General features: G+C 37.9%; 1 protein-coding gene across 4 annotated transcripts in view; it reads left to right on the forward strand.

Annotated features, from left to right (window-relative positions):
* Positions 1 to 27,625, forward strand: part of LOC122816784 (interleukin-4 receptor subunit alpha-like) — a 635,553-nt gene that overhangs the window by 185,830 nt on the left and 422,098 nt on the right. For all 4 annotated transcript variants that reach the window (XM_044089808.1, XM_044089809.1, XM_044089806.1 and 1 more), the window contains exons 2-3: positions 213 to 371; positions 16,833 to 16,971. In XM_044089808.1, the coding sequence (XP_043945743.1) occupies positions 326 to 371; positions 16,833 to 16,971 (185 nt within the window). In that variant the 5' untranslated portion in view covers positions 213 to 325. The remainder of the gene's footprint in view (positions 1 to 212; positions 372 to 16,832; positions 16,972 to 27,625) is intronic.

Genomic DNA, 27,625 nt, shown 5'->3' on the forward strand with positions numbered 1-27,625 from the left:
GGAAAGGAATATTTTAAAACCTCATATTTTCCCCTCCCTGTATTGTGTTTAACTTGTATTATTTTCACTATAATTATTTTTTGTACCCGTGTATTTCAGTTTAAGCAAAATTATCATGTTATGTTTCTGTTTAATATTAAGTACTTTTAGATAGTGTAACTTGTAAAAATCTGTAGAACCGTAGAACCTTAAAACTGTGTTTTCTTTATTAGGTCTAGAAACAAGCCTTCAACTGAAATTCTAAAAGCTAGTGAGAGTTTGGTCTAACTGCTACTCCAGCTAAAATTAACTTCGACAACAGAAACAATGTCAAAATCTTCATGAAATGCGTCGCTTAGCAGATATGTTACTTTTGTTGATTCTTCTCAGAGGTGAGTTTCTTAATTTTGACATTTTTTACTCATTATTTTTAGACCTCCTTTATTAAAACTTTACATTTTGTCATCTTAGGCCAGATAAAGTTATGAAACGACGCCTCTTGCCTTTTAATATCTCAGTGTTTCTGGTTTAAGATTTATAACATTATTGTGATTACCTTGACAGCAGGCTGTAGTGGTTCTAGTTTCTAAGCATGCTAGTAGAATAAACAGCTTTTATAGTTTTTTAATGAGTTCTTGAATAAGAAAGTTACAGCACACTAGGCATTTCTTAGCTAGAAATCTGTGAAGCATTAAATATAATCAGGCCTAAAAGTTATATTTCCATCTGCTTTTTTGTGCAAGAATACTTAAGTGTGTAGAGTGCGTGCTGCCCTGTTGAGTCTGCACTGTACATGTAACTGCTCAATGGGTTTACTCATTTCCTGATTCACCTTTTGTACAACCAGTAGGTCCCATTTTGCAGCAAGACCACAGATCACAGAGAGCTGATACATATAGAAATACTAGTTTTATGGCAGCCCCTCCCTCAGTCAGTATTTCATACAAATCATGAGACGGAGTTTGTAACTGAAAGAACCAACGCTGCAATTTTTTTAAGCAATTTCATTTTGCTTTCATCATGTAAAGTAAGCTTTCTAATTCTAAAACATGTAGTTTTAACTTTAGTTAAATCAGCAGAGCCATATCTATTAAGTTTTAATTTTTTTTTCTGTACTGTATGCTGAGCAGATGTCTAATTACCTTCTGATTCTGTCATCAGGAGGTAACCTTGTAACGATGTCATAAGGAGGAGAAACAGTGTGTAGTTCAGTAACTCCAGTTACTGAACTGAAGGGAGTCTAGGAATGCCAGGAACAGGTACTGTGATCCTGTAGTATTCTATATTGTTGAATCTCATTGCCTATCCTAAGCATAGCTTGAACTTACCCAAAAACTTGCTGCAGCAGCGGAGGCTGTTCAGAGTTCTGTGGCACAATATCTCCACCTGCAGGTCAAATCTGGTATTACTGGCAGGATACCAAGTCTTTATACAGGTAAAAGTGAACCTGCAAGCTACCCTAAAAAATTCTAGACCAATAAGCTTTCCATCCCACATATAAACTGTACACCGGAATTCATGCCGACAGAGTTTATAGTCCTTTAGGAGAAAACTCAATTATGGCAGTAGAATAAAAGGGCAATAAAAGAAAGTCATGGTACAAAGGATCATTTGTTATTAAATGAAGTTAGAGTGGAGAACTGTAAAATGGGGAAGAATTTAAGTATGGCATGGATTGAAAATAAAAAAGCATTTGATAGTATCCCACATTCATGGATAAAATAGTGCTTAAAAATGTAAAAGATAACACCCTGCACTGATCAACTACATTACAGTGACCATAAAACAGTGGCAGACCACTTTGCATTTAAACTATGATAAAGGACAAATTATTATTCCAGGGATAAAAATTCAACGGAGAATATTCCAGGGTGACCACCACTGCTATTCTATCTTGCTCTTAACCCATTAAGCTGTCTACTTAACAGCTTAGGCCATGGTTATTTGGTTTCTAGGAATTTGGTTCCTAGAAAACTGTAGTGTAAAGACTTCTCATTTTCTCTTTGTCGATGATTTAAAACTGTATAGCTCATCAGATGAGAAACTGAAAGCACAACTGCAAGTTGCAAAAACTTTTTCAGATGATATAAGAATGTCTTTTGATTTTGATAAATGTGCAAAAGCAACCTTTAAAGCAGGAAAACTGCAGCACCAAGAAAATATCAGTTTGTGACAAGAATGTGATATAAAGGAACTTGAGCAAAAGAGAGTGTATAAATATTTGGGAGTTGATGAAGGATCAACAGTAAAACATGAACAAATGCAAATAAAACTTAGTAAGGAATATATTAAGAGACTTTTAAATTAATCCTGAAAACAGCGTTGACATTTAGGAACAGAATTCAAGCTATAAACCATTTTGCTCTTCCTGTCCTAACTTACAGTTTTGGAGTGACTGACTGACCCCAAAACATGTTGGATAGATTTAGATAGGAAAACAAGAAGGATGCTTCATGCTCACCAGATAATTTATAAAAATCACTGCATACCAAGATTATGTATTCCCCATTCCGAAGGAGGTATGTGCCTCCTTGAAATTGATTACATGTATAGATCTGCAATCGTAGGACTGCACATATATCTGCTGACCTCACAGGACTCAAACATAGTGAAAGTTTTGAAACATGAGGAAAGTAAATCTAAGAGGACTTCCCTGCTTAGTCTAGCAGAAGCATATCGACGTTAAGCAGGAGTGGAAATCCAATCAGAAGTAGATAAAAACCAGGCGGCAATTGAATGTGCCAAAAAACAAAAGAAAGTATATAAAGTGAAGAAGCACATGAGAAGACAAGAAATGTGGAAAATGCATAAATATAGTTGCAAGTATAGAAAACTTCTGGAAGAGCCTCATGTTGATCAAGATCAAACTCAGGAATGGTTAAGCAGAAGCAAGTTCAAACCAAGAGATTAAAGGTTAATATTGGTGGCCCAAGATAGTGGGCTACGCACACGTTTGTTTACAAAGTCCATTGAATATGTGAGAGAAACAGACAAATGTAGGTTTTGTAAAACAGAATTAGAAACAGCTGCACACCTCGTTGCTGGTTGTGACATATTAATGGCAGAAGGACTGTATACTGAAAGGCATAATAATGTGGCAAGACTGTTGCACTGGGGATTGTGTAAACATTATGGTATTGAAGTGGCTGAAAACCATTGGAAACATGAGCCACAAAGCATTATAGAAAGTGATAAAGTTTATATCACATGGCATCTCCCATTATCAACAGTTCGTAAAATAGATGCGGGAAAAACAGGTGTAGTAGTCCAGAAAAAGAAGGCAAAAGTAGGATTTGCAGGCAGAAACTAGGGCAATGTAGAAGGGTACCCAGGCATTTCCAATAGTAATAACAGCAATGGGTCTTGTAAAAAAAGAATTTGCAATCCTACTTAGATATAGTTACCAATACATGTAACTCTATATGAACTGCAGAAGGAGTCATTACTGGGCACATAGCAGAAGTGCTCTTCACAGCACCAGCAAACTTCAAAGATCAAAAAATACTAATTTCATGAACTTTAATTATACATTGGCTTAGGAATGGGGTTCCCTTCCTGTCATGGTATTAGAAACCCAAACTACTTGGAGAATTTACAAAAAGAAATTGGAGCTGCATTGCCATGTGTCAGTCCAGTACAAGCATTTCATCTGTAGATTGGCATGATTGTCGGAACTGAATTCTCCCTGTCCAAGATGCATACTGTTTGTGGGGCCACTAGTGCACCAGGGAATTAAATCTGTTTTTGAAAACAGAGCTCTGCATAACATCCCTGCAGGACTTTGGGAGGTGGCCCATAGTACAGAAAACCTTTCATATGCGTAGTCTCAGGCTCTCTTCTCCCCAACTCCCAAAACCTTCAGTACAGCTTCTACCTACAGTACCTAATCCCAAATATAGGTGGTTTCCACATTGCTGAGAATTCATTTCAATGAACAGTTTTCATTCCAGCACTGATCCATAAATAAACATATTTTGCTGTAGGCTGTCATTGTGGTGAATCATACCCATAATTTTCTTCCTGAATGATCATCCATACTAGACAACTATTTATTACAGTGTTATCAGTGTGGTTGCAATGTGTTTCAAGCACTCTTCACTTCACTAGGATTATTATTGTATTCCATTTATTTCTTGCTATTTATTGATTGTTTTGCCCGATTGCCTGACTGAATAACAGGTTTGTTTGGCACTCTGTTACAATCTGTTGAACTATGCTGAAGACTACAGAAACTGTATCTGTCCAGTATAAGCTGTTTCACTCCCTCCCCATTACATCACCAAAATGCAGAGCCAAATGACTAACAATTAGGAAGTACCTAGTAGCTGATCAGCATACAGGAAATACAAACACAAGTTTATTAAAGTCAGTAAGTACAGATCCATTAATCAAACTAAATTACAAAAACTACATGTTTTAGAATCAGAAACAGCAATTTATAGGATGAAAGCATCATTACTGCAAAAAGAAATGATAAGAAAAGCACCACTGCACATGATGGTTAATGAGTGCAGGTCTGTGATTATTTAACCCACCTCACATACTCACTGCTACATCTCATGCTATAATGTAGGAGATGTGCATTTCTGTTTGATCGTGTTTACTGAGGACTATTTTAAAGAACTACAGAATCCCATGAAGGCCTGCTGGATGCATGAGAGGTGAAGTGAACCACTAATAAGTGAAGCCTGCTGTTTGCCACGTTTGCTTTGCATAATTTTTTTCTTGACATTTTCACCAGAGTGGTCCCTACCATAAACAAGTTAGAAAAAGGAGTTTCCTATCATATTTCCCAACACTTTGAGCACTAAACTGTGATTCAAATAGGAAAATGGCAAATTGCAGAATTTATTGCTGTACTCAGCCTTTCCCACCTCCTGACATATGAAATTGTGACTTTGCATCCCTGATAGTAAATTATACTAATTCTGAGGTCACAGGACCTTGGAGAAGAGAGAATACGTCAGCATTGCACTTGGAGTATAGTTCCTTCATTCACACTTGCAGATCTGCAAGATGGATTGTAAGTGAAGGACCTTGCACAACTGTCACCTGGAAAAAAGAAATTCATATATGATAGCTTTGTGTTGTGTGGATTATACAGTTGATGTATGTGAAAGGGAAGGACCCTGTACTTCCAAATGTGATATTGTTAGTATAAATGATTCCTGGGTAAACAACTCCAGACAGTTATACTGCCAGTTGATGTACCAGTAAGGTGCAACCTACTTTGCGAGAGGGGTGTGTGTGTGTGTGTGTGTGTGTGTGTGTGTGTGTGTGTGTGTGTGTGTGTGTGTGTGTGTGTGTGTGTGTGTGTGTTGGCGGGGAGTCAGTAAACATCTGGACCAAGATTGCGAAAATGTAATATTTACATGTGCAATGTGTATTTATGGAATAATGATCTATTGATGGTTATAGATGCCATTAATCTTGTATTATATAAGTATACAATACTTGTCTTTCCTTGTCTGTCTCGGATTCCACCTACCAACATGTACACAAACATCCCTACTCTTAGCTTTCTGCACTGGCATATGCTGCCTTCATGGAATGGTTAGCTGAGGAGGCAGTGTTTGTATGTATTAAACCATCCCATAGAGGAGGCCTGTTTGGCCAGTGATTTAATGTAGCAGACCGATTGTTTTATCTGTGTATGTCCTGGAAGTTGAATCTCATGATTACTCTCGGGGTACAGTTGTTTATCTGACATACTTGGTATTGTGTTCTTAAAGCTGCCTGCCTCCATCTCCTTTCAGCTCAGCATTTTCTTGACTGTAGCTACAGCGCATTCCAGTTTCTGACACTGAGCACTTCTTCAAAAACACAGGCTACAATATTTGTCCCATTTCCTAAAGCTCTGAGCTCTTTGTGAAATCTAGTCATACCTTTCCATATCCTAGCTTATTTTGTTGTACTGGCTACAGCTCCCACACCCCAAGTTTCATAAATATTACCTCATTTATAAATGTGAGTCACAGCTCCTATTAGTTATAGTATACTTGTAACTCCTGGTACAGTGAACTCATTTGTACACCCAGGATCTGATTTCCTCAGCATGGCACAATTAATGAAATCCCTTTGGCTTCTGTACTGGGTGTGATTGTGACTCCTCCTGTTGCTTGTGTGACATCATGTGCCAGAGCTAAAAGGTGCACTCTCCCCATTGTTTCCCACTTCATGTCTACAACTTGCACACATTTTAGTTATTGATCTTGGTGTACATTGTTGTATAATTTCTGTATTTGATAGTTTTAGAGCTGCTGTTGCCATACTGTAAGTCAGGGCCTGCAGTGACATTGTAACTAACTGGGCAAGTTCCTGGGGTTAACACTGCCATGGCTACAAGTGCTTCAGTTTACATGCCTGAGAAAATGTAAACGATATTGGAAGCAGATAAGAAATGTGGAGGTCAGGCTGTGATGGTGTAGTTTATATACCAGCCTCCCAGTCCTTGTAAGCCATGAGCTTTCCCTGTTCTAATGAGGGGGTTGTCCAAATGGTTGTTATGAGCTAAGAGGGGTGAAAGAGATAAAGCCGTGGCAACCACTTTTGTGGGGATGCCATGGATCGTTAGCACTGACCTTTGTATTTTGAAGGCTGTACAGTGTGACTTTGTCAGATCAGCTCATGTGAAGCAATTGTCTGAGTTCCAACAGTAAAGGCTTGATGGTTGAATGAGGGACTTGACAGCCTATTCCATTACCCTTCCTGCAGACTGAGGAAGGCTCAGTATGAACATTCAAAATATCAGAAAGCTATGCCTATGAAGCTGAGATGCTAAATTAAAGAGGAAGAAAAAAAATCTGCAGTCAGAGTCACTCAAGTGATTTGTACTGCATGGCTGCACATCTTGGAAAGGGGACATTTCCTGGCTTGAGATGTTCAAGCAGTTACGCTGTGAGTGCGTGGCAGCTAGACGTAGGCTTGCTTCAGTAAAAAACAGTGTGTGTATGTTTTACTTTTACAATCAACAGTGATTAGGAAACATGTTTGTATTCCTAATTTTCCTAATGAGATCTGACATTGAGAATGAGAGTGCTGTTTGACATCTAGTAAACTATGTCTGCAGTGCTGCCGTGAGCATTAGGAACCCAGCACTCACCAGCATTTCATTGCCACGTCAGACATTGGGTGACCTCACACTCAGGTCCTTTTTGCTGATAATGATAAACATAGTAAGACATCCACTTCTTGCTACCATTCTGATTGACTTTTACTTTGGGAAAGACTCTATATCATGAAGCCATGTCTGTGCTGGCCTGTTACTTTTCCAGACCATTGAGTCATGGAACTTGCCCTGAAGAATGACATCTTGATAACTTAAAACAATCTGGATACAGCTACCTCTATTTCTAAGATAGAAGATCCCCTGGCAGAGTGGATCATCATCATCAGTAAGCAGCACCTGGGTGGATTCCAGTATGATCTTTTTGCAATACCAGAGATTCCAATGACCACTGCATTTTTTTACATTGTTATTAGCTATGAAGTTCAAAGCTTTTGGACAAGCTAGATAGGAGAGTTAGGTCCCATTAACTATCACAAAAGATGTAATTTGTGGCCTAACAATAGAACAGCTGGCAGAGCTCTCTAATTCTGAAGATAGTAAGTAACTGGAAAAGACATATGTAATAATTTCCTTTATGGGCTTTCAATTAGTTTACCATACATTTGACTGAGCTGAAGCTTTGTCTGTGACAGCAAGTTCACATATGTACATGCAGACATAGCTCAGGCCTTTGTTCTTTAAAATGATCTAAAACAGCCAATTTATGCCTCTTTCTAGGAGTAAATGCCCCAGGGAGCATGTAACAGCACCCAGTGCCTGAGGTGGAAATGAATGGCAGGTCGATCTCTTTGAGAAGGTTTCCCAGAACCACCTCCAAGACCTCCAAAATAAGAAACAGTAACTGACCATCGCAGAGGGTTTCTAATGTTCACTTGCTTTCTTCTCTTTTAAAATAGATCCCCTATGGAATGAGAAGGGTTTCCAACTTTCAAACAGTGTGGACTTCACCTATTTCCATCACCCCCAAAAATACCTAGGGATATAACTTCAGCAGAAATTACTACTCTTACAATAATCATCACTGAGACTCCAGTTTTCTGAGTTTGCCTAAGCTTTGAAAGCCATCATCATGAATTGGCGAATGAATCGACATAGTTTCAGATGGCCATATTTTACAGCTGCTAGACCCTCCAGCACCACCCCCACCACCATCCAGACAGAGCTCTGCTGATGATGACCAGGCAGTTTCAATAAACTGTCTGGATTAGTAATGGTCTCTTCATCAGAGGGGTCACAGAACCTGTTCTTTTTTATAGATAGAGGTAAAGAGCTCTGCACCCACCTCTTTACTGTACAAAAGAGAACAGGAGACTTTGAGATCTCACAGTTTTTCATGTGGTTGAATATCTTTTCTTGTTCTCTTTGCTAAGATTATTTTTATGTAGTCTGATAATTTTGGTGGATTAAATTATAGTAAACAACATAACAGTGTTAGAAATAGCTAAAAATAAAGAAGCAGTTCTTGAATAAGAATTCTAGATATGTGGGTATTATGGCTATAAAACTTCTAGCTATGTGGGTATGATGGTTATAAAAAGTTAATAACTCTGAAAATGAAATGCATTGGTGGCAGTTTACAAGATATTATGGCATCTATCCAAGTTGTTGGTCAATCATAGTAAAACACTGGAAATTAAGTTGCTGATTCCGAGCTACTGTGCAGCCAGTATGGTGCTGCAGTATATAAAAAAGTGGGGAAGCTCTAGACAAGATATGTGAAACATAGAGGCACACAGATGAGCAGCTGATTTCACTACATAATATAGTAAAAAGAAGATATTTTGAAGCTCCTCAGTTTGTTATAAACTGAACAGAGTGCAGACTATTTAGACTATGTTAAAAGTAAAATGTGTGCAGTCTGGCTCTACCAAAATCCTTTGGCATGGAGAAGGTAGTGTATCAGCTGCCAGAATCTATGGTAGAGTGAAAGAGTAGTAAACTGAGCATTCTTTTGGCTCAGTTTATTTATTGGTATGAGAAGGAGCAAGTATTATGGCAACACTGGGAAACAGAGTGTGCAGTTGAGGGTCAGCTAGATTTTGTAGATCTTTATTATATGTGGGGTGCACTGCAACAGGGAATATAATTTTCAGAGGTAATCTGACAGTGTGAATAATTTGACTAAACATATACTGAATTTTCCTGCATTTTAAAAGCATTTTGCATTACAATTTTAGGAATGCAGGTTTGGCTATGGAGACATAAGATATGGCACAGGTGCCTAAATATTATGTGGAAGAAGTGCAGATTGTAAACTACTGTAAATCTGTCCAGTTTTTATGTGCAGCAGAAAAAGAAGAAAACTGGCATTTGTAGCATATTTGAGCTGAGAAAGGCTTTGTGTTTACATGCTTCTTGGCTGGAATTCAGTAGCCTGAGAGTGCATATTTGTAAGCATATCTGTCAGAGTAAACTTTTGTCCTTTTATAGCATATGCAGCTGTGAATCAGTAGTTTTTTTTTCTAACAAGCAAAGAACAAATACATTCAATAAACTTATTTATTCATGTGTACTTCAGTGATAGACACTTTGCCTTACATGGCCAGAACAAGATTTAAGGGTGTTTTTCTGGCTTATTATACAGCTAGGGTATACTGTCTATTTATGTTGCTATTTACTTAAGATTAGCAGATAATGTTCTTTTTAATTTAATGATGAAAAAGTATATTTACATAATGTGTCTTACAAACTAGAAATGTTGATGTTGGTTATTCCTTGTTACTTTATTAAGATATAAAAAAGTGTGTGAAAACCTATAGAAATTTATGGTGATAAGGACAAATTTGTTGAAGTTTTGAGAGGTTATATGTGTAAGCTACCCATTTGATATGTGGAATTTTTTATATACAAAAAATGCAAGTAATTAGGTTAGTGTTCTTTCTAACATGGTCAAAGATTTATAGGTATGTGAAGATAGGTGAAAGCTGCCAGCCTAGCCAGATAGAATTTTGTAGATAATTCTGTCATATGTAATTCTGTCATTTGTAAATATTAATGTAAGCCAAGCTTGTTCTCTTAAATGTGAAAAGACTTCATTGGATATTGAACTGCAAAAATGTAACAACAGTGCACTCTGCTGTAAGAAAGCTAAGTCAAGCATTTTATGACCGTCTTTGATGTCAACATTCGGAGCCGATATGTCTAGAGGGAGGCCTCCTGCCTATTATTTTAAGACCAGAGAAAATTTCTGGAATTTGCATGTATAAATGTCCTTTATTGCTCTGGTTTCCGACCCGGTGTAAACAATGTAAATATAGTTTCCGTTAGCCTGGGAACACCAGAGAAGTGTGAATAATGATGTCATGTGAAACAGCTCTGTGTTATCAATTTAAAGAGAGAGAATCAGGGAGCTCAAAGCATTTGTCTTGAGAACATTCAGCTTACCACTCTGCCTGTTCTATATGTAAGTTATTTAGAACTGTGTTTTCTCTTAGTCTGATCTTCCTAATTCCTAGCTATTTCTAAGTGTTTTTTCTGTGTTGATGTCAGAACCTTTCTACGGTATTATTTTAAGTATTTTTCTGTGATCTCTGAACTCTTGACTAGCACTGTGTAGTAAGAAGTATTGTCTTGTGTTTTTATTAAATATTTTTAAACCTTTCAACTGTGGCTGTTTTTTGTAGCAATAATTTAAGCTCTAAAGTACATTGTATGTATATAGTGATACTGTACCAAGTCGCTCCAAATAAGTCTTGATTGTTAGGTTGCACTTACCATTTGGATAATAATATTGCACAGTAATAACTGTTTACCCTTTCATAAGGGCCTTTAAGTAGCTGATAAATATTAGTGGGTGTTGGCAAGTGGTACTACAGTATAGTCTGGGTAAAAGGGTCACAGCTGGAGAACCTCTGCCGGCCTTCCCCAGGACTGTTTGTGTGGTTGTATATAACTCTTATCTCAAAGTGTGTGTGTGTGTGTGTGTGTGTGTGTGTGTGTGTGTGTGTCAGCTACTTGGGCAGGGACATGAAGCACTGGTTGGACAGAGAGGGTGCTGGAGGTTTTAGCTTGCCCACTGAGATCTGGACCCTATAGCTGTGCCAGTGGGGAGTCTGATTGGGGACCTGGAGAGAAAGGGAGAAACCAGCCCCAGACTGACTGTGATCTCTGTGTGCTCTTAAGGGAAATTGTACTTTACTGTGTGTGTATTTATTAGCCTTTCCCTATATGGACGCCCCTCACTGGTGCTAGTGGTGAGGATTGAGGGTCCTTGATTGCTGGGCCAGTGCATGGGCATCACAAGGTATATAGTGCTATATTTAGGAAGGATAATTAGAGAAACCTATATATTAAATTTAACAGTAGACATACCATTCAGTAGGTGGATTAGACTATCTAAATTTGCCAAAGGTGTGAGTATGTGTGTGTGTGTGTGTGTGGGGGGGGTTGAGCTATGGAAGAACAATCGCAGCAGGGCTAGCCACCCAGTGGTGTGAGCATTGGCTATAGATGATTAAAAGTTTTACAGCATCTGAAACTTGTTTTAGCTTTTTAATACAGTTCTGTGGGAGACATCTGTTTTGTTGTAGCATGAGAATAGAGCTATATCATCACCAAGTCATACATTGAAACATTTATTATGCACCTCTCTGAAGTTAGAGAGGTGCATAACAAAATTGTGTTTCTCCAGATTGAGAGTAATTAGCATGCTATGTGTACTACAAGACTTGTTATGCACATCTTTGACAGCAAAAAGATGCACAACAAGGTTGTCTTTTGCTTGATTTCAGAAGGCAATGAATGCACTCCTTGAGCTAAAGTGCATTCTTAGGTTTATTGAAGGAAACAGGGTGAATAACAATGAGGTACTGTCAGGAATTTTCATTGTTAGGACTGCTGAACACATTCCTTGTCATAGTAGAAACTGCCATGGAGTTGTCACTTCCTGTGGGGAGAGTTTCATATTGTGGATAAAAATGAGTAAATAAGTTATACTGCTATGGCCATAATATAAAAGGTGGATGTACCCTATTAGTCAGTGAGGAATTACTTAATGTGATAAGCTACTTTGTTGAGACCATAATGTAAGAGGTGAATGCATCCTGCTAATGACTGAGGAATTAGTGTGCCTTCATGAAAAAAAGCCTAAATAGATTACTGGAGACCTTAAGGATTAACAACAATCTGTTTTATTAGATAATATATTGTGACTTTCGGAATTAGCTAGTTCAGATAACTAAACCACATATTGTATTGTACATGTACATAATTAAGATGGGAGGCTTTTGATAGATGTTACTTTAGAAGGAAGCAGTTGAAGATCAGTTACTGATCTGGTTGTAATCAAGGCTAGTTTAGAGTTACTTTAAGTTTATAATGTATAGTCTCTGGATTTCTTTATTTGTGCATTTATTTTAAACTGGAAAAAATTAGTAGTAGCATATAATGATGAAATGTTATTGCAAGTCAGCCTTAGGTTTACTAATTGCTTGGCTTGATTTGATTGTGATAGCCTGGGTGCAGCAGTACAGAATATTAAGGCTATAGTCAATGAGCTGCTAAAAGCTTCTAAGTGTTGTGGTTGGATTGTTGTGTGGATCCATTCCCAGTTAAGTATATAAAGTGTGTGTGTGTGTTTGTGTGTGTGTGTATGTTTGTCTGTGTATATCTGCTTGCATATATTGTATGATTTTTGGGAGTTTTGGGAGTTTTGGGATGGAGGGTGCTTTGTGTGTCTTAGCTTCTGATGAGTTGATGATGCAACATTAATAGAGGACATGCAGAATATTATATTTATTATTTATTTTTTATTTTTTTATTATTGTGTTTTGCTTTTCCACCCCCCATGTGATTACCACAGCTTTTACCTCATTGGCCCATCCATTTCCATCCATTTATTTTGTTTTTACCTGTTTTGTGTGAAGTTCCTTCCTGTGTGGGTGGAAGTTTGGTTTTATACAGCTTGGGTGTTTTTTTTCCTATATGGCATTAGCATTTTCCCTACACATGCTTCTGCATCCTAAAAGGTTGTGCACAGTGTACAAAAATGAGTGGGCTTTCTCCCATTTCAGTGTGAGCATTCCTTGAAAGAAAGGGACCACTGCTAATGCTTATGGCTTCTTCATGCAGCTTTCACCCAAGATGCATTACCCTGCCTTGAACCCTCACCCCAAAAAGAGTCTAGCATACTCTACTTTGTTATCCCTCTCTCTACTCAGGCTGGTCCTCTAGTGCCTAGGCCACTAATCAGACACAGACTGACTCTACTGTAGTTAGGGTTTTATTGCTCCACTAAGCAGAGCTTGATGGCTGCAGCAGTGGTTGATGGAAAAGGCTTGGAACTGATAAAAGAAAAAGGGGACAGACCAGGTGCAAAGACCTCCTGTGTGCAAGAGAAAGGTTGTGTCTTGGGCCAGAAGTGGCAGCAGTGCTTAATGCTGGGTTGGAAAGGTGTATATCAGCAGTTGTACCTTTAAATTAAGAAAGAGGGTGGACTGAGAGAGCTGGAGATACAAGGAGGGTAGTTCTACCAGCAGTAGACAGAACATTAAAAAGGGGTATAGAACATTACAGGGGTAGACAAGCGTGGCTGACTTGGACCATAGCTGCTAGTCTTATGATGTAGTAGGGGAGTGGATAGAGCATATTATCACATAAACGAGGCCGATGATGAGGGAATGGTGCCTGGGTATGGGATGTTCAGGAATGACAGAGAAGGAGAAGTTGGCGATGGAATAGCAATCTGTGTATAATAGGGCGTCTGATATGAAGTACGAGGGGAAGAAGAACAGCAGACCAGTAATGGGCCTAGGGAGCAGTGCATTGTCCCCTAGGTATGACAAAAGAGGAGGGGCAACTGCAGGACACAATAAATGAGTTCTTTAGCAGGAGTGATGTAGTACACATGAGGGTCCTGATTCTCCTAGGAAAAGAGTGGGAGATTCCAAGATCCAGGCTGGTGAAGGAGCAAGAGTTGACTATGGTCCTTTGGGTTCAGCCAACTAGTGCAGAACTGCACCGGGTTGGACAGAATTGTGGTTGTGGTCCTTACCAATGCAGATAGTACAAAGTTACCAACTTAATGCACGGTTAGCCAGCAATGATCATACCACGAAGGGATGAATGGGAATGCAGCATTCTAGAAAAGTGGATTTTTCTTGGGCTGGGGGAGATGGTTGAGAATAACTGGATCGATTGGAATGAGTAAGCAAGCAATCTGAGCCAAGGATCGAGTCCTTAGGGCTGTGAACAAGGGTGTGAAGAGGAAGCAGAAATGGGTCGGGGTGACTGTATAGGAATGCAAGGCTAGCAATTAGGGAAAACGATAGGGCCTACAAAAGGAGAAAGGTGGGAGGTTGGAGGTAGAATAGGTACAGGGCAAGGCAGCCGGTAAAAAGGCAATAGAGTTGGTGAGGGCAGCAAAGGTATAAACTGTAAACAGAATGGATCAGGAAATAAAAACAAGCTTTGTTAGGTGCACAAGTGAAAGATGGGAGTTAGGGTTACAGCTAGTCATGTTCAGCAAAGATGGGAAGGAGTTCACAGAGGGCTGAGAAAAAAGCCGATACTGAATGCTGTAATCTTCACATACAAAAGGAAGGAGAAGGTGCCATACTGGTAGGGAAGCAGGACAGAATACGGAGGAAAATAGATGCCTGAATAGGGGGGGGGGGGACGAAGGAACTGGCTGTCTTTAGGGAGGATAAAATATAAGGACCAGATGAACATCATTCTTCTTTTTAATATCAGATATATGCTCACTTCTCTCTCCAAACAATCTGTTTTCCCTACATACACTGCTGAGCGGTAGGTGCATGTGGCTTTATAAGTCATATATTGACTTTTATAATCTGCATACTTATAAATTTTAAAGCACGTTTTGGTATGCATAACTGGGTGTATAACACTATTGGTCATACTAATCCATTTACAAAAGTTAAGTTTTTAGTATAGAAAGGTGCCTAATTTCACATTAGAGTTATTACCAAAAATAAATTAATTAATTTAAAAAAAAGAAAGGTAGAAAGAGGTGGTTGTTCTTAGCAAATCACTACTTGCCTCAGTTTCAGTTTCTGGAATCCTGTATTGTAAGTTTAGTTTGGTTTCAAACCCATAACTTTCTGAGCTGTAGAGAAAGGCTGAATTTTAGTTGCTGTCTTTATATATACATATATATATATATATATATATATATATATATATATATATATATACATATATATATATATATATCTAAAACAGGTGCATTACAGAAGTAAAATAAGTAGTGCTGCAAAGTAAGTTGTAGTCCAAAATTGCACTTAAATTTAGCTCTAACTGCCATTTTCTGAAGTAAACAACAGTAAGATTTACAAAATGATGCACTTGTGTTTTGTTCTGTATAGCTGTTACTACAAGATTTACAAGTAAGAGTCACTCTATTTAAAACTAGACAAGTGCTTTTCTATAATTATGAGGGATTTTGCCTAGTTGCGACTTTCACGTACAGTAGCAGAATGTTTATATTTTAGGATGTCCTTCTGTTCTTCTGTTTCAGTATCCTTAACGTGAGGGAACTGCCTGCCATGACGACCCACCATCAGCCAGAATACAAAAAACTTTTACTACTAGGGGTGTGTGGTGCATCACATGTAGGCTGCTATCGGGCTTCCCTCTGTCATCTTAGAATACTGAAATATCAAATTTCAGTATCTGAAGACGAAAATAAAAGTTCAGTTATTCGAAACTGCATTTTAACAAATCTTAGTTAACTGAAGCTGCAGTACTTGTGGTGCGGTGTGTTCTTTATGGTTTGCTGTCTCGTTAAGATGCAGTGTGGTCTGAGATTTAGACATGGCAGCCGATATGTGGTATGTGTGGAGATTCAGGTCGGTTTTTAGTGTTTAAGGGTTTTGGGGAGAAATTTGTTTTTTTAATTTTTGGGAAGGTTTAGGAATAAGTTCGGGCAGGTAGGCGAGAGTGTGTGTATGTTAGTGTTGAAAGTGGCGATTTTTGCATATGTGTAGTGTGTGTTTTTTGAGGTATACATTTGACAGTGTGCAGTGGAAGTGTAGGGCAAGTAACGTTAGGTTTGTTGTCTTTTTCGTAGTAGTAAGACCTTGGAGTTGGTATATATAATTAGTGGGTGTGTAGGGAGGCTTGTCCCCCTGATTTTACATAGATTTGGGTTTTGTTGGTGTATGTGTTGTGTTGGTTTGTTATTGTGTAGGCTGGAAGGTCTGGTTTGTGTGATGGAGGGTATATTAAAAAAATGAACTTCGCATGCTGAAAATTCAGTATTATGAACTTTCAGTATAATGATGTTCACTTTTTAAATTTTTCGACTCGAGGTACTGAAATTCTATATTTCAGTATTTCAAGATTTGAAAGTGAAACTGCTGTTAGATGTTTGTCATAAGAATGACGTACGCATGCACCATCCTCAGAACTTCTTTGCCACCAGTCCGGACACTTCACCCATATATATGGTCTGCTTGCCGAATTGGTTATTGTCTCTACATTTAAGGATTCCCCACCGGTGTACTTATCTGAAATGTTGAGATGATAACCACTTTGGCAAGCAGACCATACATACAAGTGAAATATCTGGACTGGCAGCAAAGAAGTTCTGAGGATGGTACATGCGTACATCATTTTTATGGCTGACGTCTGACAGCAGCCTTTGTAAGACATATCACGCAGTCCAAGTAGTAAAAGTCTTTTGTATACTGGCCAAGATCAGGTCGTCGTGCCAGGCAACTCCTACATATTAAAAATACTGCAACAGAGAAGAGAAGGACCTCTATCATTATGGTAAGATTTTACACAACTAATCAGTATTTAATATTCCCGCTCTGTTTTACAGGTTTACTTTATGTAGATGGCACCACAGGAAACCTGACGTGTCATAATGACTATCTGTTGGAGATGGTTTGCTCTTGGGAGAGCACAGAGCACACTAACTGCTCAAAGGACTTTACTGTATCATTTGGAGACTGTGAATCGTAAGTATTAAATGGAGCTTTTTTCTTTCTGTATATCCATATACCTGTGTGTGTGTGTGTGTGTGTGTGTGTGTGTGTGTGTGTGTGTGTGTGTGTGTGTGAAACTTGTGCTTCTTTGCTTCATATGCATTGCAAAACATGAACTCATTAATAAGCAGCTGCTTAATGTCTGTACATGTTTACTACTTCATTTACTGGATATTTATCACCCTGGTAACCTTGCTGAGGCCAATTTCCTATTTAGGATTAAGTTTAAGAGGAGTGGAATGGTATTTTGTGATATGGGAACTTAAGAAGTGGTTTGGCACTAAGTCAAGGGTAGGAGGGTCATGTAAGAGGGTGATTATGGACTGTCTGGCTGTGTTTCAAATCGCACAACAGTTAACAGATCATGTAACACAGCTAGACATTGTATGGCACATTTAGAGAGTATAATATTTTAACATTCATGTGATGAGGTCTGAGACCATGTCCTGGGTGTAAGGATACTTAATGGGATTGGAAGTGGACAGTGTTGAACTTAATATAAAAGGGCTTGAGTGTAGCCATATTTTACTCATACATTCAAGTAAACATTTTTTTCTGAACATTTGTCTTTGCTGTCTACAATATGGGTATGCATATAACATTCTCAGAGGTAGAACTTACATAAAACTGCATGTTTATGGCTGTAGGGTAGCAATTAAAAATCATCCGGAAGAGGCACATTTATTTATAATGTAAGAAGACTGTATCCAGCTTTGTGGCTTACCGGCATAGGGTCCTGACTATGTCTGTGATGACACTGAGTTTAAGTAGTGGCATGGGTAGTACACCACAACCTGAGGACTTCTTGTGAGGTAGCACATATGCATCTGCAGATGCAAACATAACTTGGACTGTTATGAAGTATGAAATAGAGTAAGCAGAGAAAAAAATGGATTTCTAAAAAGACTGTACATCTCTGGCTCCAGACATGGGAACAAATGGCTGTAATACTGTCACCCCGTTGTGATGAATGGATCAGTAGACGAGTCTGGGTTTTGATGAATGGATCAATAGATGAGTCTGGGAGGAGGCTAGATATCGAATGTTCAAAACATTGACAACATAAACATCGACACCAAAATGCCGAACAACAAAATAGCCTTCAGCTGAAAGTGTAGAAAAACATAATATCGAATTGTCATAGTCCGCCAACATAGTGTCCTGGTTGCTATTGAAAAACACAAAATGTATAACCCTATACAGCACCTTAACTGTATCTACTACTGCACAATGGAAGAAAACATTTGTGACGTGAATTTCCAAATAAATAAATGTGAATTTGCACAACAGAAACTAGTGTACTTGTATGGTGTATTAATGTAGGAATGTAATTTAAACACAGTTTGAAAAGCATGGCTACTGCATTCAGAAACTTACTTCCAGATCAGTACATTATGGGACTGCCGAGTGTGATAAGTTGAAGACTATACAACAAGGCTGAACTATGTAGCCTGATATTACAGTTTGTGTCACAGGTTGGAGACCGTATATCTAAGCTGGACAAAATATGGAGCTGAAAAAAACATGTTAAGACAAAGTAACAAATTATATTACAAGTCAGTAAAACAGATTCAAGGTTATGATAAACGTAGGCTTAGAACTGTGTGCAGGTTAAACAAAGTGCTAGGAAGATAAGTACTATGAAGGAGGACTGGGCAGATTAACATAAATTCAGAAAAGTGTTGTGAAATGAAGGACGACTGCCTTTTAAACAAAGACAGATGGGGGAGGTTTTAATAACTGAAACAATAAAGCTTTTGTATGGGTACTGTCAGTGACTGAGTGGTAGCGTTGTTGCCTCACAGCAAGAGGTTCTCCTGTTCGATTCTCTGCTTGGGTTAGGAGTTCCTTCTGTGTGGAGTCTGCATGTCCTCCCTGCGGTCGAGTGGGCGTTTGACAGACATGCATTGAATGGGCGTGCCTTTGTTGAAGGTTGGATGTCGGGCTGGCAACTTGACACCATAAAAACTAACTGCCAACCATTAGCGGACCAGAGTTCTGTTGTGGTGACCCCTAACTGGGAAAAGCTGAAAGACAAACAACAACAACTGTCAGTGACTGAGACACACAATTGGAGGGGGGTGTTGGATAGGGCTGACTAATAGCTCGGTTCTTATTAGATAATGTTGACTGTTGATAACCTGTTGACCAGGGCTGGCAAAAATTCTGACATTAAAGATTTTGTAAATTGCTGCAGATAAAAGTTCATCGGTATGTTATCTGAGTTTATCTCTTTAGGCCTTCTTTGGAAGTGAACTTTGTTCATCTGGTTAATAAAAAAGGGAAAAAACTACACTGTCTGCATGTAGACATGAGCTGAGCTGAACAAATGTCTAGTAATATTTTGATCTGTATGTCTTTTTGTCGTGATCTTTCTACCTTCATACTGTTACGTGTTTTTTTTCATGCAGTTTGGAAGGTAAACTGAGGGTGTATGGTAATTTACAATGGGCTACATGGTGCCTTTGTCACTACATTACACAACTTTTGCAGCAGCTACACCCTTGTAGGAAATTGCACAAGTTCACAGAAAGTGCTTGAAAATTATTTGTTATACTTATGAGGAACGAAAAAAAGGAAATACCCACTCTTGACATGGACATACTATGTGCGGGAAAATAAATTCAAAGTGCATGATTTCAAACTGGTGGTCCATGTTTTTATTGCTGTATGAATGTTTCCTGGGTAGGACAGCTTAAAAAAAAGCCAAGATAAATGAATGCTAGTATGGCAGAATGACAAGAAATTATCATCTCTTTCATCTTAAAGTGTTGATGTATTACTCCTGATCATACCTCATAACTATCCAGAGTTTTGTAGAAAGTCCACATTTTTGTTTCAGATTTTGTCTGTTTCATACAATTTGTGGTTTTATGGCAAAACATTGAGGACTGAAGTCAATAAATGATAGGCATTTGAGTTTCAGACTTCATATCTTTCAGTAAATGCTTGCTAATGCAAAAACTGCTCTAGAAGTGCATACTAATGCAAAACCTGTTGTTCTACTAACTTTCTAAGTTTATAAGAGAAATGTTTAAAATCTGCCCCTGATTTTGGGCCTTTGTCCCCATTATAATTGGCTTTCTCTAGCATTATTGTGCTAACAGACTGAGAGGTATGCTTCTTATTAGTGAAAAAGTTGTACCCTTCCCCTAATACTGGCCACTGATGATATTTTATTTATTGTTATGAGGTAGGAGAAAAAAGAAAAGATGAAGAAAATAAGTGCAGAAGTATTCCTCTCATAGAAAATTCATTAATGTACCCCACATATGATGCACATGGGCTGTGATTCATGAGGGAATCTTCACTTTTTTTTCCAGAAATTTGGCGCACTTTTGTTAGTGGTATGAAATAAGAGGGAGAGAGAGAGTTATTAGCCAATGGTAAAATTCTTTATAAGAAAAAAATAACTAATGATGATGGAAGCGACTCTGTATCATTTATATATATATATATATATATATATATATATATATATATATATATATATATATATATGTATGTATATACATAAATATATATATATATATATATGTATAATATATATATATATATGTATGTATATACATAAACATATAGATATATATATATATATATATATATATACATAAATATATATGTGTGTGTGCGTGCAAAAAAAATATATATATATATATATATATATATATAAATATATATATATATATATATATATATATATAATAGATATAGAACAAGGTCATATTTTAATGTAACCTTAAATGCTGTCAGTAGCTGTTTTACTTCAGCAAGAGTGATAGCTGGTGAAAAGGTTCTGGACTATGTTTTTTCACAATGTCTTTTGACATGGTCACACACACACTACTAATCTCTGTTCTCACTAACCTATCCTTTTCTCACTAACCTATCCTTTTCCCAATCAGCTACTGATTGATGGCGGCCAGTTAGATAGCTGTGAAAACAATCAGTTGTCTGACAATAATGACCTATCTCCTCGACTTCCTGTAACACTGTGTTCCCCAAGGTTCCATCCTTGGTCCCCTACTATTCTCACTCTTCACCAATGATTTATTCACAGCCACCAAGCATGCTTCTCTTATACAGTATGCAGATGAATTTACCCTCATCTGCTGAGCCCCCACTATACCTGAACTTCACAAGGTCACACAGGAAGCCCTTTCATCTGGGAAAGTAAAAGTCAATTTTCATGTGGGCTCAAAGAACACATAAGGGACATAAGGGAAAGTAAATTAACTAGTCCAGTGGCAGTTCAAGTCAAAGAATTTCATAACAGTAACCCAGGGGGTTACAAGCAACTGTTCTGGAAAAAGTGGAAACTAAAACGATAGAGCCACATATAAAAAATGTACTAAGAAAAAAGAAACCATGTTGATTCTAAAGTTTGATACTATGAGCCCTAGAGGCTTAAATCAAAAATGCACTTGGAAGTGTTTGGTATAATGCAATTAAGTAATTTATAATTGATTAATTGTTTTGTTAATGAAATAATTCATCTAGTTCAAAAAGTATATAAGCTCTAGTTTTAGTGTGTGTGATTGTACTCTGTTAAATGCTTTATATAGCAGAGGCGTTAGAGAATTAATGTGTATTTTAATAAAAAAAGAATTATTTTTTCACTGGTCAGTTCTGTGTGGTATTCATTCAACTGTGTGCTGCTTTTGGTGTGGTTTACAAAATTATATTACAAGTCAGTAAAACCGATTCAGTGTTATATTAAAATATAAGATGCATAACTAAACACTATATGTGTAATATAATAAATGTAAAAGAATTATATGCATATTTAAATTATATGCATAGCATACATATGCTAAGTTAGGGAAAAATTAAGGAATAAATCCACCTGGAGGTTATAGAACAGAGGTGTTACCAGGGTGATGATAAACGGTAGACTTAGAACTGTGTGCAGGTTAAACAAAGTGCTAGGAAGATAAGTACTATGAAGGAGGACTGGGCAGATTAACATAAATTCATAAAAGTGTTGTGAAATGAAGGACGACTGACTTTTAAACAAAGACAGATAGGGAATGTTTTAATAACTGAAAGAAGAAAGCTTTTGTATGGGTACTGTCAGTGACTGAGACACACAACTGGGGGGGGGGGGTTGTTGGATAGGGCTCAGTAATAGCTCGGTTCTTATTAGATAATGTTGACTGTTGATGACCTGTTGACCAGGGCTGGCAGAAATTCTGACATTAAAGATTTTGTAAATTGCTGCAGATAAAAATTCATCGGTATGTTATCTGAGTTTATCTCTTTAGGCCTTCTGTGGAATTGAACTCTGTTCATCTGGTTAATGAAAAAAGGGAAAAAAACTACACTGTCTGCATGTAGACATGAGCTGAGCTGAACAAATGTCTAGTAATATTTTGATCTGTATGTCTTTTTGTCGTGATCTTTCTACCTTCATACTGTTACGTGTTTTTTTTCATGCAGTTTGGAAGGTAAACTGAGGGTGTATGGTAATTTACAGTGGGCTACATGGTGCCTTTGTCACTACATTACACAACTTTTGCAGCAGCTACACCCTTGTAGGAAATTGCACAAGTTCACAGAAAGTGCTTGAAAATTATTTGTCATACTTATGAGGAACGAAAAAAAGGAAATACCCACTCTTGACATGGACATACTATGTGTGGGAAAATAAATTCAAAGTGCATGATTTCAAACTGGTGGTCCATGTTTTTATTGCTGTATGAATGTTTCCTGGGTAGGACAGCTTAAAAAAAAGCCAAGATAAATGAATGCTAGCATGGCAGAATGACAAGAAATTATCATCTCTTTCATCTTAAAGTGTTGATGTATTACTTCTGATCATACCTCATAACTATCCAGAGTTTTGTAGAAAGTCCACATTTTTGTTTCAGATTTTGTGTGTTTCATACAATTTGCGGTTTTCTGGCAAAACATTGAGGAATGAATTCACTAAATGATGACAGGCATTTGAGTTTCAGACTTCTCAGTAAATGCTTGCTAATGCAAAAACTGCTCTAGAAGTGCATACTAATGCAAAACCTGTTGTTCTACTAACTTTCTAAGTTTATAAGAGAAATGTTTAAAATCTGCCCCTGATTTTGGGCCTTTGTCCCCATTATAATTGGCTTTCTCTAGCATTATTGTGCTAACAGACTGAGATGTATGCTTCTTATTAGTGAAAAAGTTGTACCCTTCCCCTAATACTGGCCACTGATGATATTTTATTTATTGTTATGAGGTAGGAGAAAAAAGAAAAGATGAAGAAAATAAGTGCAGAAGTATTCCTCTCATAGAGAATTCATTAATGTACCTCACATATGATGCACATGGGCTGTGATTCATGAGGGAATCTTCACTTTTTTTTCCAGAAATTTGGCGCACTTTTGTTAGTGGTATGAAATAAGAGGGAGAGAGAGAGTTATTAGCCAATGGTAAAATTCTTTTATAAGAAAAAATAACTAATGATGATGGAAGAGCGACTCTGTATTATATATATATATATATATATATATATATATATATATATATATATATATATATATATATATATATATGTGTGTGTGTGCAAAAAAGATATATATGCATATATATAATACATATAGAACAAGGTCATATTTTAATGTAACCTTAAATGCTGTCAGTAGCTATTTTAATGTAACCTTAAATGCTGTCAGTAGCTGTTTTACTTCAGCAAGAGTGATAGCTGGTGAAAAGGTTCTGGACTATGTTTTTTCACAATGTCTTTTGACATGGTCTCTCATAGACTACTAATCTCTGTTCTCATTATTTTATTTATTATTTATTTATTTTATTTTTTTTACCTGGATAGTCCGACTGGATACATGTCCATTTTCAGTGGAGGCCCGGGGAGAAAAGCTCCACAAAGACAAACTTACATAGAGTACACAGAAATTAGCAAACAATTATAAAAACAAAGTGATTATAATCAATGGGTTAGTAGTGTTCCCTTGTAGGGACTCTCAGTTGTCATGGACAGACAATTAAAAGTAAGAGACATCAGATTGGAAGCACAGCTTGGTAATGTAGTTACAAGTTATGATAACTGCAGAATATGCTTTTAGTTTATAACTTAATCAGGGTTGGTACATGGGCATAGCCAATTCACTTTGAGATGCTGTTTGAGTTTTTTTTTTGAAGAGACTTTTGGAAGATTGTAAGGTTATATAGTTTGGCAATGAATTTCAGGTTTTGCCAATGAAGTTGGCAAGCAGGGATTCACCAGCAGAGTTATTAGCTTTGTGGGTTTGGACCAGTAGTTTATCTGCTGACCGTAGGGATCTTAGATTGCCATATGGCTTAATAATATTTTTAAGTGAGGGGGTATCCTCAGGGTGGTACAAAATTTTATGCGCTATTAAGAGTTGATTGAATTGAATTAAGTTGGGCAGTTCTAGCCACTCTAGTTGTTTAAGGTTCTGGCATTGGTGGGTTCTGTAGGTGGAACCAGTGGCGAATCTGGCATGATGATTGTAGCTATGGGACAGCTTACCTACTTCAGATTTGTTGAGGTTTGAGAGTACAGGCGAGGCATATAAGAGAGTAGAGAGTAGGTGTGATCGGGCGATTGCAGTCCTATACTATTCTTTTCCCAATCAGCTACCGATTGTTTTCACAGCTATCTAACTGGCCGCCAACAATCAGTTGTCTGGCAATAATGACCTGTCTCCTCGACTTCCTGTAACACTTGGTGTTCCCCAAGGTTCCATCCTTGGTCCCCTACTATTCTCACTCTTCACCAATGATCTATTCACAGCCACCAAGCATGCTTCTCTTATACAGTATGCAGATGACTTTACCCTCACCTGCTCAGCCCCAACTATACCTGAATTTCACAAGGTCACACAGAAGCCCTTTTATCTGTAGAAAACTGGCTATCTAATGGCTAGTTATTACTCAACCCACGCATGACTAAATTCCTTATCTTCCAACCCAATTATCCCCCACTTTAATATTCTAGCAAAAGACAATACCATCATCTCCCCAACAGAACACACCAAACTACTTCAGTTCCTTACCAAGACAGCGAGAATTTCTGTTGCCAATTCCCACCTAATCTCCACTTTACTCTAAGTCTTTCGTATACTTATCTGCCTTAGACAAACAGACCTAAACAAGCACAAGGCTTGCTACAATAAAATTGCTAAGTTTGCCACTGGTGCATCTTATCGCAGCCACCACTGTATCTCCCTTACCTTCTCCAGCCCTACTGCTCCACTAGACCTCTACGCTCCAGCAGCAAAAATATACTTCTAGTGACCAAACCCAAGAACTCAGCCGGAAAAGCACTATTCTCCTGCGTCATATCCAGATTATGGAACAATCTCCCCTCTCTATAACCACACTACCTTCTTGCAATCACTTCAAGACTGCACTATAAACTCACTTAAAAAGTCTCTGGTTATGCCCATGCACAAATCCCAACTAGTAACCCTCCTTTTACCTCCCCTTCCTCTCACCTTCCCTAGCCACTGTGCCTCACACCGTCTGATCATTGCATTCCTTTCTCTGCAGGCTGTGGCTCACCCTTTACCCTCCCCTTCCCTCCTCACTCAGTCTCTCAGACCTGTTATAACATGCTTAACTACCTCACTTCATCTCAACTCCAAATACATATCCAACTGACTTGCACCTAGCTTCCTGTCACTACCACATATACTACTCAGTCTCCTCTCTTACTCCTCTACATTCCCCTTCATCCCATTAGCCCTTCTAGCTTGTTTCACCTTCATGTGGAGGTTCTGCTTTATATCTGCTTGAGTTTAGTGCAATAGTTGTATATAAGATTTAGGTATATGAGTTTAGAACAGTATCGGTTTGAGCTTAGTACTATGTGTATATACATCATACCTTTATTCCTGGCCTTTAGCTAGATATTGGCATATCTGTTCATTACTATGTTTCATATTGTATATATTGCTAATGTTTGCTGCAGTACATATTATTTACTATTGTATGTATATTCAATTGCTCTTCATGTACTCTGCTGCTCATTTATTGTTCTGTGGAGCTTTTCTCCCTGGGCCTCCACTGAAAAAGGACCTGTGTCCAGTTGGAATTTCCTGTTAAACAAATGTAAATAAATAAATAAATAAATAAGTAAATAAAGTAGTTGGATGTCTTTATGAAGAAAATGCAGTTTTTATGTTCTAATTTTGTTCATTTGATAACCAGGTAAATACATTAAGCCCAAGCCTCTTTTTAGTCATGACCTGAGAGCATTGAATGATTAAATGATTTACTCAGGTCAAAAATTATAGCAAGAATATACACTCTAGAGGCATGCTTTGGTTTTAATGCTGTGATTTAAAAAAAGCTATTTTTTGAAATACTCTACTATTTTTACTGTTTGCACTTTTAAAAGTTTAAAGTCATTTTTCTGTTGTTTAACTGTTGTAGGCTACACACTCAAGTGCGCTAGCCTGCTTATAGCATTTACATTGTTTTTTGTGTAAGCTACTCTTTGTTCTGCAAAAAAAAAAAAAAAAAAAAAAAATATTATTGTTTCCCACCTTTTCTGAGCTAGATTAATCCAGATTTCAGGTTTTGCTAAATTCATGGCTGTGGTACAAGTTCCTGTGTTGCCCATATCCTTACATGGATAGGAGAAAGCTTCTCTGTTCACCAGTGAGAGTGGGGAGCTTTGAGCAGCCTATCTGTCCCTGGAGGAGTGGTCTCAGCCCAGCAACTAGTAGCTTATTGGCCGTTTTGGGCTAATTCCTATCTCTTTCAATCTCCCTGCATTAAAACCCGCATTTGCACGGTTTTGCGCACCGCGGGTTACGCAGGTTTAAACTATTCCCGACTCCACAAAGTCTGCTCTTCAATTTTTCCCTTAGAAATAGTCAAACTCTCAAATTAAGCACTCAACCTTCCCTTTACAGCACAACACTTGCTCAAATTTCTCAGTAAGCACTACCAAATGCTGGCACTGCACCCCCCTTATACTATATAGAATTAAAAGGCTCCCTATTTGTCCCATCTGGACAATCAATAAACAGCTCATTAAACTATTCAGGCACGTCCAAAGGGCAGTTTCAGGTCTACACTCCAGTCCAGCTGGTGAATCTGGGAATCTTGAGGCAATGTTACAATTGCCTTATGTACACAGACAACCCTCTCCTCCTTCCAACAAACTCAAATGTATGTGAGAGATGCAACTATACAGCCAAACTGGAGGCCAAGCTCTCTCAATCCAAGACTGGAACAGCCAGTCAGGAGGAGAAGGGAACCACTCACACCACACAACCAGTCTCACATAGACCAATCGTATCTGCACCAGCAAACAGGACACATAAACACACAAAAACATACTCGTAGGCTCTAAATAAAAATCTGCCAAAGCAGCAGAGACCTCCAAAGCAGACGTCAAAGCAGTCTCTACCCCACAACAATATTCACGTATCACATACTTCACAAAGTCTGTGTGCCACACAATCGCAGCCCTTAAGGCTAAATAACACACCAAATACACTAGTAATAGGAGACTCTATTGTCAGGCACACTGATGTCCTGCTTACCAGACTGAACAAGGAGAAGGTTACTGTAAGCTGCCAATTGTCAGGCACACTGATGTCCTGCTTACCAGACTGAACAAGGAGAAGGTTACTGTAAGCTGCCTGTCAGGTGC

The sequence above is a fragment of the Protopterus annectens genome, chromosome 12.part0, assembly GCF_019279795.1.
Source record: "Protopterus annectens isolate FY-2018-M chromosome 12.part0, PAN1.0, whole genome shotgun sequence".
Taxonomy (NCBI): domain Eukaryota; kingdom Metazoa; phylum Chordata; order Ceratodontiformes; family Protopteridae; genus Protopterus; species Protopterus annectens.